Source organism: Neltuma alba, unplaced genomic scaffold (genome assembly GCF_004799145.2).
Source record: "Neltuma alba isolate B1F8T4 unplaced genomic scaffold, ASM479914v2 tig00013084_pilon, whole genome shotgun sequence".
Classification (NCBI taxonomy): domain Eukaryota; kingdom Viridiplantae; phylum Streptophyta; class Magnoliopsida; order Fabales; family Fabaceae; genus Neltuma; species Neltuma alba.
Window position 1 is genome coordinate 174,205 of NW_021637412.1, and position 13,710 is coordinate 187,914.

The window sequence follows — 13,710 nt, forward strand, 5'->3', positions numbered from 1 at the left end:
GGTCTTCTTCCAAAATTTAATTATAAATTTTCGTTCAATGCAGATTTTGATAGACACGATTTCGAAGGAGCGGTCCCAAAAAAAAAATTAAAAACATTGTGACAAAGAAGACTTGTGGAAAATTTAGTAGTCTGAGAATAAAATGCAAACCCGTCATAGTTACCATTCTGGTTTTAAGTTGTTTATTTCAGTTTAATTGTAAATCTATTGTTAATTACATTGTTTTGGATGATAAAACAATGAAATTAACAAGAGTTAATTTAGCCAAATGACATATTCGTTAAATCTTAATAAATATTATCAATATTGATATTTATATATATGAAAAGAAATTTACTTGTCAACAGCAAAATTTAGAATCCTTCTGACTAATCTTTAATCCATACACAAACTAAAGCACCCATTACTTCTTAAAGACGAAAACTTATATAACTTTTTTATCACTTATGTCAACCGTAAATTTTAATCAGTGGAGTTATATTATTTATAAATAATAATGAACAGTCCAAACTCTAATCCACAAAAAAATAATTCCATATAAAGTAGAGATCAATATAAAATTTGCATATTTTATGTCAAATTAATAAAAGAAATATGTTACGTTGTTATTATGAAGAAGATATTATTTCCGAAACTTCACATGGAAAATTTTACATGACTGCGGCGTATCATGAACTTCGGACTATAATTTCTGGATTAGTTGCTTTTAATTTTTCGTCGCCTAGCTGAATTGTTGTCATATCGAGATCTGCTTCCCGCAAATCTGGGCAGTGTCTTATGCAGTGTTTGGACTCCAAACCATTGAAGTCGCTAAGCAATCTAGTGTTCGTAAATTGCTGCCGCGGCAGAGCTAACTCGCCTAAAACATCCTGCTTTCTTGCTTTCTCTCATTCGTATTGCCAGTTTTGTGTAGTCACTGTTTGTCGATGCGCTAAAAATGCACGGTCGACCTCGCAAAGCCTTGGAACCAGTTGATGCTGCAGCTCAATCGGCCAAAACTGAAAAGCTTCGTTTGCTGCAGTCTCAGTTTCTCGCAAATCACCATAATCGCATGTTCATTCTTCCCCTCCCTCTCTAACTCTTGTGTATTTGCATAAGACTGCTTGCGAACTTTTCTGAGCTTTGTTCTGGGACCATTGATTTCCAATTTGAATTGTATGAATTCATGCAGATATAGTAAGGAAGCTCTAGAGATAAGCGTTAGGTTACTTGAGATTAATCCTGAATCATATACGGCATGGAATTACAGAAAGCTTGCCGTCGAACACCTCGTCTCTCAATCCGAGTCAAATCCTGACACCATCAAGTCCATTTTCGACGAGGAACTCAAAGTGGTGAGCTTTTACTATCAATTGATTAAAAAATTACCGTTTTTCTTCTTATTAAACTCTAGCCCTTTTTGTCGCCATTCTTTTGCTTGATGAGATATATTTTATAAATGGGATTTTCTTTAGTTGGATATGGGTCTTGGTGGAAGAACCTACTCCAGCAATTCAGTGTACTCGGCGGGAGAGTTTTTTTTTCCCCCCCTCCTTCTCTCCTTATTTGCGGCGAGAATCAAATAAAAAATCCGCTTAGTTTTCCTAGAATTTGAGAAGCAAGTGCATAATAGGTAATCCTTATAAGATTCAAATGATCTATTTTAGGTAGAGAGTGCACTGCGGCAGAATTTCAAATCCTATGGGGCATGGCATCATCGCAAATGGGTACTAAGCAAGGGTTATTCATCAATAGACAATGAATTACGCCTGCTGGATCGTTTCCAGAAGGCTGATCCTCGAAATTTCCATGCGTGGAATTACCGAAGGTCTAATCCTTTACCCCTTGATATCCTATCTTTAATCAATATTATGGCATTTAAATGATCTTTTCATAAGTTGGTGAGCTCTATTTGGGTCAATATTACTTGCAGATTCGTTTGTGCACTAATGAAAAGGTCAGACGAGGACGAGTTAAATTACACTGAGAAAATGATAGGAACAAACTTTAGCAATTACTCTGCATGGCACAATCGTAGGTATGATCATCTAATATTGTATTTATGTGAAGTTGGCATTCTAGCCTTGCGGGCTACTCTCATCGAGTTACTTTAGTTTCATCCTCTTATTCATAAATACTTATGTGGGAATTTATTTAGCATCACCGAGATAAGTGGTTTGATTCCATTTCAGTTGTGTCTCAATTTGTGAAGAGAAAGTAGCTTTTACCTTAGATACTAGTGTATGCCTGGGACATTGCAAATATTTAAATCTTAGTGTAAACCGGAGACAGACAAATTCACATCAGTATATTTATTACCTGTTCGCTAAAATTGATTCCTTGGCCTCGCCATATCCTATTTAAGTATAATAGCGTTCGTTCAGGTCATTAAATGCACATCATACGTGATGAAATTGCTTCTCAGTTCATTGTGAGAATTGTTTGGACAGCATAGAGAATTGTCTGATTTCATATGCACCATCCTTCAGTGTATTAGTGACAATCATTTTTAGGCTTGTAATTCATTCATAAAAATTAATTAATTTCTTGTCAAATACTGTTATTGGATTTTCAGCCATTCAAAGGTTTTTTTTTTTTAAATGAAAATGCGATTCTTGTTAAACTTATTTCATACGTACATATCCTTTTGAGGTTATTGCAGTGTTCTTCTGTCTAATTTGATGAAAAGAGAGGTTGAAGGACATTTCCCTAAAGAGAAGGTTTTAGAGGAGGAATATAATCTGGTCCAGAATGCTCTCTTCACTGATCCCGATGACCAGAGTGGTTGGTTTTATCATCTTTGGCTTATTGACCAAACAGTGAAATCTGATGCTCCCGTCCTTGTATCATCTTGGCCTTTCCCTGGATCCCATATCACTCTTAAGGGAAACAAGTGCCTTCATGATCATGGTTCATCTATTTCATATCCTTCGCTGTTGGACACAGGAATAATCCCTCTCATTCTTTGTTTCAATCAAGCTGTTGAAGGCATCGAATCATCCACTGTGGCTGTTAAATCTGAACTTGGTATAGTTGAGGATCTTATTTGGAAATCGCTTTCAACAAACAGCTTAAATACTGCTCAAGTTTGGGTTACGTATCTAAACCTTAGAAATTTGAAGCTTCAAATGTCAAGATCTTACCTTATAGAAATCAGCATTGGACATTCTGAGGGTATTATGTCTTCAAGTGGTTATCATTATAGCCGTCCTTCAGAAATTTCCTTTAAATTGTTTGTGGAGACTGCTTTCACAGAACCTGCTGAAGACCAGGTTGGAAAAATGATTTCGTGGGAGAATGATAATTTCCAAAAAATTGAGCACTTTCAGGAAGCAGATTTCATTATGTCTGATCGTATAATTACTGGCAATGACTATATCCCAGCAATATCCAATTGGTGTGCAGAGACTATTGGTAATGAAATAAATTCGTTTCGAGTTTTATTGTCTGAGAGTGACTGGTAAGCACAATTAAGTACGTTGCTGACTTTATATTTTGTTCTCCTTCCGTTTTCCCCCTTTTGAATAAATATTATGTCTTGTATTCTGTAGTAAAATCGGGAAGCTTACCCTTGCAAGATTGTTGACTGCTTATGATTCAATATCATCTGCACATGATAAAGGAATGGTTCACTCTGAAGAGATTCTTGAACTTTATGCTGACCTGTTGAAGTTCGATCCAACTCATTCTTCTTACTACAAGGATGAACGTAGCCTCGTATTACTGAGGCAGGTAGTTTGTTCTCTTCTGTATTCAGTGTCCAAACAAGCAATTAATCCCAAAAAAATGTCCAAATATGCATGGTTCTAATTGCTTCAACATTGCTGGTGAGGGTTGGATTAGCATTGAGCTAGCAATTGAAAGAACTGGACTTCTAATTTTTCAGTAATAGCATCTCGTGTGTGTGTGTGTGTTTTTGGTTAGAGCTTCTTGTGCTTTTATTGATGGTATTTTCCATTTTCAGTAATGTGTATAATTGATTGTTCTAACTTTGTTGAGATCACTTGGGTGTATATAAATTTTATATCGGCAACCGGCATAACGATGTATTTTCTACTTCTATTTCACTTCATGATGCTGGTTAGAACTGTTTGGTTATTAAACTGTTTCAAATGAAAGCAGCTTTTTATGTTTTGGAGGTTCTGCAGATAACTTCAACTAGGGAGTCTTTGCTACAATACTGCCATCATGACAGAAACAGTATAGAGACTAATGATGGTTATGTGTGTTTACGCCTACAAAATTTATCACTGTCACGGATGGGTTCCATTGAAAGCTTATTGTGGGTGCAAATGCTAGACCTCGGCCACAACGAACTCAAATCAATTGAAGGTAAACTTGCATATATTAAATGCACTCTTCTTATTTCATTTTTAGGCTCTAATCTAGCGACATAATGTTTTGCTGTTCTCGCTCGAGCTTCTCCTCCCCTTCTATGTGTCCCTTTTCCCTGGATGTCTTTGTAGTCTGCGTGATACTTTAGCTCTTGGGATACCTATTTTTTACAATTATATCTTTTGATGATTAAAATGAAACCTTTTGACAGGTTTAGAGGCAATGCAACTTCTTGCTTGCTTAAATTTGGGTCACAACAAAATTGGCACTTTTACTGCTCTTGGACCTCTTAGACTGCTGAAGTCACTAAAAGTGCTAAATATCACGCATAATGAGATAGGATCACGCTCTGTTGACACAACTCGATACCTATGCTCTTCTCCATTGTCGCATACAGAAGAATTTGATTGCGATCTTTTTGAAAGCCTTAGTGGCGACGTCAGTGCCCCAAGTATGTGGGAAGCTTTCCTGGTATTTAAAAGCTTGAACTTGAAACAGTTGGACATAACAGGAAATGCTTTTGCTGGTGATAATAAGATCAGGTCATTTCTGGTCAAACTATTGCCTACTCTGAAATGGCTGGATGGTGAAGCATTGCCTTGATTGTAGGTTTTATCTTTGTTAAACGATGTGACTTGGGCTTTTTCTCTTTCTTTTTTGGTACAACTGACTAGGGCATTTTCATCAAAGATCACTAGCTATTGCACGCTTCGTCCTCGCATTCTATGTGAGGGCCCATTTCCTGATTAATTTCCAATGAAAGTTCCATTTCGTACTAGTTTACTCCTTTTTCTTCTTTTCATCAAATGTACTGGCATTCCCAAAATATTGATCAGTTTATCTTGGATCCTCGCAATATTTTAAACAACAAAGAATTTTATGATTTATATTTGCACTGCTATTTAAGCACTCAAATAATACAGAAGCCCACAAATGAAGTTTGAACTAGTTTACAACATTTAAAAGATAATCATCTGCATAAGTTTATTAGTTTTGGAAAATGAAAATCAAAAGAATAAATTTAGAAATAATATAAGTCAAAATGTGTTGATTATGCTAGATCACAATAAATAAGTAAATTTATTTATGATTGTTTAGAAGTACATCATTATTTCAATATATTTATTTAGAGCACATGTAGTTATCCAATGACCTGTTTAATAAAAATAAAAAACTTAAAAGCAAATGAGATAGATCAAAATATAATGAATATATCAAATCCCTATAAATATATAAATTAAATATTATTGCTTCAATATTAATTTTAACTTAAATCAGCAGAGAGAAGGTGGGTTGTGGGTGGAGCAAAGTTTGCCCAGCAAAGAAAAAGAAAAGAAATATATTAAGAGACCAAAACTGAATTCAACTGTTCCCCCTGTTACTGCAGATAAAAATATCATGCCCGTTAATTTGTAGAGCTTTGTGCTTTTGTCTTCCCTTTTTGAAATTCTTCTTCTTTCGTTCCTCCTAACTTTTTAATTATCGGGGAAAAAAGAAGAAGATAGCGTCTAATCTGCACTACAAATCATGCCTACTGCTTAAAACATCAAAATGACGAGTACAACGTTTGTGAATTGTTATCAGACATCAATAATACATTCCAAACTTATTACAGGCTTACAGCCCAGCAAATTTTTACTATATCGGCAGTCCTCATATCTTAAATTGTCCATAGAACGGGCTGGAGTCGAGTTCTTATTCCTCAATAATCTAATCAGCTCCTACTTGCTCTCGAGTCTCGAGTGATGACTAAACTTCAAACTCGATGGCTCTTCATTGATGCCCTTTCTGGAATGGGTTAGCAGGAAGAAGCAACAGATATACAGTTGCAACTTGCAAACGAACAAAAAGTTTTGGTGGTCAGGGAAGATGACTAACAAGGTTCAGATTACTTGTTAACACTTCCACATAAGAGCAACAGACTTGGCAAAATATGAAAAAGCCAATTATAGGCAGAGTGCGCCTCATGTCCCACCCATTTTTATCATCTCCACCGGAGACCTCAGCAGCTTCTTTAGCGATTCGACTATATTGGAGAAAGAAGGCCTTTCCTTGGGATCACTAGCAAGAAAAACAAGAAAGCATCAGAGACAAATCATTGCTGCCTGAGTCCCAAAAAAAAAAAAAAATCATTGCTGCCAGATGCACAAAGGCATGAAGATATTATAGCAATTTTTAAAAAAAAAAAAAATTTTGGGCCGGCGATGTTATAGCAAATTAACACATTATATTTAGCGTTGGTAAGAACTGTAGAAACTTGGATAAAAGGGGGGAAAAAAGAAGGCTATATTCTACAGCATGGACGGACTTATGCTAGTTCAATTGTCTTTGCTTCGTCCGTATGCTAGTTCAATTCTTCGGATTTCCAAATCCTCACTGTCACTATTCTGACACATTTTTTCTGCTTACCACGAAGACCTATCAGATAATGGAGTCCGACAAATTCCAAGTTCATGCGTCTCGTGGGTCGCAGTGACATTATTACAAAAAAGGATGTTAAATCAAAGATAGAGGTTGCAAGATGAATAAAGACAAAAAGTCCACTGGTTTTAATATCAAGTATATCAGCTTAAGCCTAAGTTTTTTCCTTAACAAAATCTGACCAAATGGAGCAAAGGTCCAGCAGTATCATAAAAAATTCTTGAATTTCCAGATATCTGGCAAAAAGAAAGGGAATTTCCAGAGAAATAGAAGTAGGGGCCGAAGCACACTTACTCGGCCCAACAAGATTCCATGAGGGAGGCCAATACTGGGGAGATGTTTAGAGGGATAGCAAGCTTCCGATTCTGAAAGGCAACAGCTCCAACCACCTGTCAATTCACACGAGAAAGATTATGTTGAATTACCCATCTGTGAATTCCAGGGCTCCATTTTGGCAAGCACTTTTTTGAACTGTAGAAATTTACATATGCACCATTGTGTTATTTTTTACTTCAAAGCTTACAATTCTTTGCAAATGACCCTACTTTATCTTCTTTACCACACGAAGTAAAAATAAATTATTTCGGCTACTTGCATTTGGACATACAATAGTCACTGACTTACCTGGGCAGGACTGAGCCCATTCCATGGTTGCTGCATGGTCACAAGCTCCCACAGGATGACTCCAAAGCTGTAAACATCGGACTTCTCATTTGAAGGCTCTCCACGTAGAAATTCTGGAGCCATCCATTCAGGCTGAAAATAAAATTAAGAGAATTACACGCTTATTGAGATTCTGTGAAGTAAAAGTTCAACCTGCAAAATATTAATAGAATTACCACCCTCAAAGTTTGAACTCTCTTCTCAAACTTTAAGATGTCACTCAAATAAACAAATAAAAACAGCGAAGATGCGGTGGAACATTTGACAGTTTGCAAAGAGAAATAAAACACATGGGCTGATACTATAATTATTCACACGAAAGTGAGAAATACTTACTGTTCCAGCAACAGATTTTGATGATATGAAAGTGTTCGCCTTAAATCTCGACAATCCAAAATCACACACCTGGGTAGGGAATGCAAATGAAATTATCTAATAGATAAATATGTCCATAAAAAATAATTAAAGAAATTTCTGATCTCAGGCTTTACCTTTACAGTCCAATTTTTGTCAACTAACAAATTTGGAGATTTGAGATCCCAATGCACGATTGGAGGGCTCAAACAGTGTAGATAATTGATCCCTTTAGCCTGAAAAAAATAATGCACCAAAAAGACAAAAAACACACATACACATAAACCATCTGCAAAACAATTATATAAATATAACAGAATAACTAGATCTTGTACAGACCACATCTAAAGCCATCCGTAGTCGTCTCCTCTGATCCAACATTTCACCAGATGCTGGCCTATGTATCAGGCGGTACAAACTACCCCTATTGCAAACACACCAGAAAGAAACAACGTAAGACATTATAATCTTTATGCAAGTAAATTGATTGATTAGTTCAGATAACTACACGAGATTTGGATGTTTTACCTTGGCAAATATTCTGTAACAATTGATAGATTAGGCCGTTTTGTAACTGCGCCCATGAAGAGAACCACATTTGGATGGCGGACACGTTTCATTATTGCAACCTATGAAAAATGTGAATAACAACTAGGATTTAACTCACTACCCTTTTCTCGCACCAAATAGAGAGGTAAACAGAAATAAGAGATTTATAGAAAAAGGTTCCCAAACTGAGTATCTGCAAACAATAACTTAGAATTGATACATATGTATCAATTCTATCTGTTTGGGTTTTCATAGATTAACTGTTTATAATTAGATTTTTGGGAAAACCAGAGAATGAAAATTACCCATCAAGGTTGAAAAAGGATATTATAGACAATACATACCTCTCTGAGAAACTCTTTCAACTGGTCATCCTGGAAATCCTGAATTGTTAAAACCTTGACTGCAACATCCTGGAAGAAAATTTGTAAGGTACAATTACGGAAGTGAAAAAATTATAATAAATAATGCATAGAGAATGATAAGAAATACATAAATTCAGCAATCCAATATAAGTTGTTTTAAAAGGACAATAAAATCAAATTGTCTTAGTGTATAAATGTCATCTACTTGATTGCAATGATACAGAACACGAAAAGACAGAGTGCAGACTACATTAAAGCAGCATCTACATACAAAAATGTGCAGTAAAAAAGTAAATACGTAACCCCAAAAAATTCAATATGTATTGGAAAGCTCTTATAAAAGCACTCTGACACTTACAGATCCATGCCATTCAGCACGGTGCACTGTCCCAAATGACCCTGCAGAGAGAAGAAAAAATTAGCAACATTCACCTGATGAAAAATTAAGGCCATGATAGCATGTCTTTCACGTGGATTCAGTAAAAAGAAGCAGGAAATGCAGAAGAATTACCGGCACCAACACGCTCTTTAATGCGTAATTCATCCCACGATATTTCAAGCCAATCCATGGCGAGTGATGGTTCAATGTTCAAATATCTTGGAATGTTTCCAGCAGAGAAACGGTCACAGTTTTCAAGTCTACTATCTACAGATTCTTGTTCTGACTGGCAGGATGGGCCCAGTATAGGCTTCTTAGAAGTAGCTTTTGCTACTGGACTTCCGGTTACAATACTCTCATTATTGGAAGTTTCTTTCACAACAACTGAATCCTCAACATGCATGGGATATTCATGCAACAATGCTTCAGTGGTTGAATGCAGGTCTTCAGAAACACCTTGCTGAATGGAAGACAGATTCGAACCTAGAACTTCACGTTCCTCTGCATTAACTGCATGAGTTTGATCCACTGAAGCATATTTTGAGTTCACAGGACATTTAAGCAAATAATTTCCTTTGAAAAGTTTATCTTTCTTTGTACAGCCTGCAAAAGATTGGATAACAGTTAAGATCAACTTTAGGAAAATTGCGAAGATAAAGTAAACCAAAATTTATGGCCAAAAGAGAAAACAAGTTAAAGCTGAAATAAATGCCAAATTCCCTCGGGTTTTGTGGCAGAGCAAAAAGCGCAGCAACTTGAAGGGTGTCATAATCTTTAATTTCATAACCAACTATGCTCCATATGTTTTACAAAGCTCATGAAAACATTAAGCATTTTTTAAAAATGTTCTTACAATAAAAATGAGGAGTTGGAACTCTTCTTGAGAAAAATTCGGAAAGAAAGAGCTAAAAAATTAGGATAGACATAAAGCTGAACTTTTTCTGTGAATGAAAAATGCAACATCAAACTTGATTGATGAAAGATAGCTCAGGGAGAACGAGCACAGATGATGTTTGTTGCATCTGCGTCACCTAATTGAACATCATATTTTATACATGTACTTGAGCTGGTCAGTAGAGCTTAGTTAGGCCCTACAGGGATTAGGTTCTTCCTCGAAATTGATGTTGAAGTACTTTAAATAATTGAGAAAACAATTTTCCAGGTGTAGAATCATCACTTACCAGAATATACATGACTTTCAGGAACAACAGAACTGACTATGGAACTTGAAAACCGAGAACTTAACGCATCATCCATATAAGGAGACTGAGATTCCAGTATATGAGAAATTTGAAAAGGGGAAGGCGTTGAACAGACATATGCTCCATTAATTGAGGAATCTGGCCCGTGAACATTTCCAGGTTCCCCAACTAGATCAACTACATATTCCCTGCTAATGAAAATGTTTCCAATAAGAGATATCACAAATTTCATGCAAAAGAATGAGAGCTACAAAGAAAGGTACTGCACCAACCTAGAGAGTTGGCTGTGATCTTTAATCTTGACGAGGCAAGAAGATCTATGATCTGCAGCACAATACTTGCAACCTCGAGCAATACGACATGGCAAACCAATGTAATCTGCCAATCTCTGCATTTGCGAAATCAAAATAACAATGAATGATCCGTCAACAAGAAGACAAACAGGCAAGTCATCTTTACACTTCTAAATTACCCGGATATGAAAAAACACGTCACGACAATCTTCTGCAAACGAGGTATAAGATAAAGCCTAAATGATGTGTGCAATGATTTAGGCTTAAATCGTACTTGTGGGGTTATGTACAGGAATACCTAAAACGCCAACATAGATTAATATGGTTGTCTTCCATATTTTAAATTTAAGGGGATGTACATTCATGTAAATCACATGGTGATTACTATCAAAGAAAAACTTGATTATTTAAATTATGTCATCAGTGGAATTCCAATTAGTTTTCACCAAAGGATATATTTTTTAACGGCATATTTAAGAGTTTAAATATTTCATTGATGCGATGAGAAGCAAGATTTATTTAGGAAGCATGTTTCACCTTGAAGAGGATGGCCCGATGCCTGCAAAGTCCTGCAGATAAGCTGCCGATAGGAAGCACAACACACTTATGAAAATTCCTCAATCTCTTACTAATCAACTTCCATTGCTTGCGGAGGTCTCCTTGCTCCGCCGGGAAAGCACCCCTTCACACATTTCAACAAAGAAGCACAATATGAAAAAAACTCATATTCCAGTAGTTATTAGGAAGAGAGAATGCAGTGACTTACCCCATATATATCGCAACAAGTTTTCCAAGTTTTTCCACCAATACCAAGGTGTTCTCTGAGTCACAATACAATTCTTGTGCTTTATCATGAAGTTCCTTTAGCCTAGAGTCCTCGTGTCTATCCACAACAACCACCTCCATAGACGACTCGTTTGGTTCGACTGCTTTAAGCGCCATCAAAGGTGGGAGCCGCCTGTCTTCCTCCAGCTCATTGCACATCACCCACAGATATGGATTCATCCCCAAAATGTTATAAAAACCATCTGATATTTTGTCGGAGTATGATAAGCAGCCGCTAACCTGAAAAACGTGCCGACTCGGTTAAGATGCTCAAAAATCGCAATAGCCCAGCAGAATCTTCTGTCTTATGGTGGCCATATTGATATACGTCTTACATGAAGTTATAAAGGCATTAAGTTGAGCTACTATATCGTCGATGAAGAAGAGTGAAGAAAATGTAAGTTCCATACCCAGAGACGATAAGAAACGGATTCCACATCCCACGTCTCGATTCCAGCGTCCAAAGTAAGCACAGGCTCATCAGCAGCGAGACTTGCTAGACAGGTGACTCTCCTAGCCAGCGTGATCTGCAGGCTGTAGCTCTCTTTGCACTTCTGCGCCAACGTCTCCTTACTTTCTGCTTCCTCCTTTTCTTCCTCCAGTCTTCTTGTTGTGGAGGAGACCCGAGACGATGTCGTTTCCTCCTTAACGTCGCTAGAAAAGTTGCCGTCCAAGGTTGTCCCCGAGAACAAGCTCCCAGCATAGCTGCTGCCGCTGGATAACCTCGGCAAGGAGACTTGGCGGTCAAAACCCCGGTCGATTGCATCTTTCACTGTCTCCGGTGGCGGAGGAGGCACGGACTCCGATGGAAGCAGAAGCTCGCGATCCCCCTCATAGGATAGCCGGCCAGGATGTGGTTTCACGTGACCCCATCTATCCCCCTTTTTCTCTATCACCCAGTCGCGGAAAGCAGCGACTAGCTTCTGCTTGGTCCGGAACTTGTCATTGCCCGTGAAAAGGTCGGATACAGCTGAGTGTTTCCCAGACGGGAAAACGACATCGTCCTCTGTTGTTGTGGCAGTAGTTGTTCTAATTGCCTTTTTGGGGTCGCTTTCAGGGTCAAAGGTTTCTGATTTGATGGAGTTGACTATTTTCTTCTTCTCGTGATCTAATAGTTGTTTCGAAGATTCATCCAACCCACGCTCCGGGAACTGCCTGGGGAAAAAGTAAGTCGCTCTGTGAGGCATTTCACGAGCCTCCCGAGAGGATCAGATCAAGCACCCACCCAAACCACCCTACAACCACAGATGCACGCGCTCACGTGCAAACTATTCTTCTCCACGGCCGCCGTCGTCGTTCCTCTCCCTTAAAACCCAAAACTTCACTGACCGTCCAACCTCTCCCTCAGCCACTTTAACTCCGATCGAGTTCTTCAATAGATTGTCATCGCAAGTGCAACAATTTTTTGCTGTTACAATCTGAACTTTCGCCCCTGCACAGACAAATCCGGATATAACATCACAAGAACCAACCGTCAAGCACTAGAAATTCGATCAGGATTGAAATCACGCGTCACGAGTAAATACAAGTCTAACTTGAGAATTTTGACGTGCCAGGTTGGTGGTAAGGGTCTCGTTCAATAACACAGGAGAGCTCCCACTAATAAGCTAAAACAGCTAGTTGAGATTCCAAAGGCGGTGGAGAGGATAGAAAAAGAGAAACACAGAGAGTAGCTCTGAAATATGGATGAACTTCGGTTGGCAGGTCTTGACGTAAGAGTATTTTAAGCAGAAGGAGGTGTAATGGATGGAATGTGTTGAATGCGGTTGGAAATCGTGAAATATAAAGGCGCATACTAACGTGCACCAAAGACAGAAGCGTGCATGCTGCGCGTTCGCCATAAGATGACACGTCAACTAGCAGGCCACACACATCGTGACACGTAACTTGGGGGTGCGCATTGCGCCCAGCCAATTTTTGTAGTTGGTGGGTGCAACGGCGGTTTGTGAATTTCAGGCCAGGGTCGTTCTCCCTAGAGTGGAGGGACATCCCGAGAAATTCTTACGTACCCTGGAAGCCCCCCGCCAGCGGTCCGTGTTCCATGCAATGAAAAAAATGACTCAAATTTTAATTTAGCTGTCCGCCTCATAATCACATAATTAAGTTGATTAGTAATAATCTTAATAAAAAAATCAATTCGCCAATCCTTATAATTGTCTTCTAATTTTTTTTCATTTCACTATATCCTTACATTTTCTTAATTATTACTATCTCCGGTATTTAATATAAAAGTTCATTTGACTTTTATTTTACTCCTAAGACTCTAATCTACTTTGTCTCTCATATTTATCTATTTTTATAAGATAGTTCTTATAATAATGGTAGTTCTAATCAATACACTTGAC

General features: G+C 37.7%; 2 protein-coding genes across 3 annotated transcripts; one reads left to right on the forward strand and one right to left on the reverse strand.

Moving 5' to 3' along the window:
* Positions 1 to 721: 721 nt before the first annotated feature.
* On the forward strand, positions 722 to 5,186 carry LOC114734296 (geranylgeranyl transferase type-2 subunit alpha 1). Of its 2 annotated transcripts, none has more exons than XM_028921899.1 (8): positions 722 to 1,053; positions 1,172 to 1,334; positions 1,647 to 1,807; positions 1,913 to 2,017; positions 2,642 to 3,439; positions 3,531 to 3,711; positions 4,119 to 4,311; positions 4,526 to 5,186. In XM_028921899.1, the coding sequence occupies exons 1-8, from the start codon at positions 938 to 940 to the stop codon at positions 4,915 to 4,917; spliced, it is 2,109 nt and encodes a 702-aa protein (XP_028777732.1). In that variant the 5' UTR covers positions 722 to 937; the 3' UTR covers positions 4,918 to 5,186. The 2 variants fall into 2 exon arrangements, with proteins under 2 accessions (XP_028777732.1, XP_028777733.1); XM_028921900.1 differs by having other exon boundaries at positions 724 to 1,053; positions 4,128 to 4,311.
* Positions 5,187 to 5,816: 630 nt separating this feature from the next.
* LOC114734273 (serine/threonine-protein kinase CTR1) lies at positions 5,817 to 13,092 on the reverse strand. The gene is made up of 16 exons (XM_028921864.1): positions 12,901 to 13,092; positions 11,776 to 12,797; positions 11,307 to 11,605; positions 11,078 to 11,222; positions 10,520 to 10,635; positions 10,227 to 10,435; positions 9,178 to 9,648; positions 9,025 to 9,065; positions 8,646 to 8,714; positions 8,281 to 8,381; positions 8,092 to 8,176; positions 7,890 to 7,988; positions 7,735 to 7,803; positions 7,360 to 7,491; positions 7,030 to 7,124; positions 5,817 to 6,375 (listed from the first exon to the last, which is right to left on the reverse strand). The coding sequence occupies exons 2-16, from the start codon at positions 12,550 to 12,552 to the stop codon at positions 6,279 to 6,281; spliced, it is 2,805 nt and encodes a 934-aa protein (XP_028777697.1). The 5' UTR covers positions 12,553 to 12,797; positions 12,901 to 13,092; the 3' UTR covers positions 5,817 to 6,278.
* Positions 13,093 to 13,710: the final 618 nt, after the last annotated feature.

Excerpts from the sequence above, each read along its gene's own strand:
- LOC114734296 (XM_028921899.1), top strand. The coding sequence starts at position 938 with ATGCACGGTCGACCTCGCAAAGCCTTGGAACCAGTTGATGCTGCAGCT. Across the intron at positions 3,712-4,118 it reads GCCTCGTATTACTGAGGCAG|GTTCTGCAGATAACTTCAAC; the intron begins GTAGTTTGTTCT and ends TATGTTTTGGAG. Across the intron at positions 4,312-4,525 it reads CGAACTCAAATCAATTGAAG|GTTTAGAGGCAATGCAACTT; the intron begins GTAAACTTGCAT and ends ACCTTTTGACAG.
- LOC114734273 (XM_028921864.1), bottom strand. The coding sequence starts at position 12,552 with ATGCCTCACAGAGCGACTTACTTTTTCCCCAGGCAGTTCCCGGAGCGT. Across the intron at positions 7,804-7,889 it reads ACAAAAATTGGACTGTAAAG|GTGTGTGATTTTGGATTGTC; the intron begins GTAAAGCCTGAG and ends TTCCCTACCCAG. Across the intron at positions 7,125-7,359 it reads ATGGGCTCAGTCCTGCCCAG|GTGGTTGGAGCTGTTGCCTT; the intron begins GTAAGTCAGTGA and ends GTGAATTGACAG.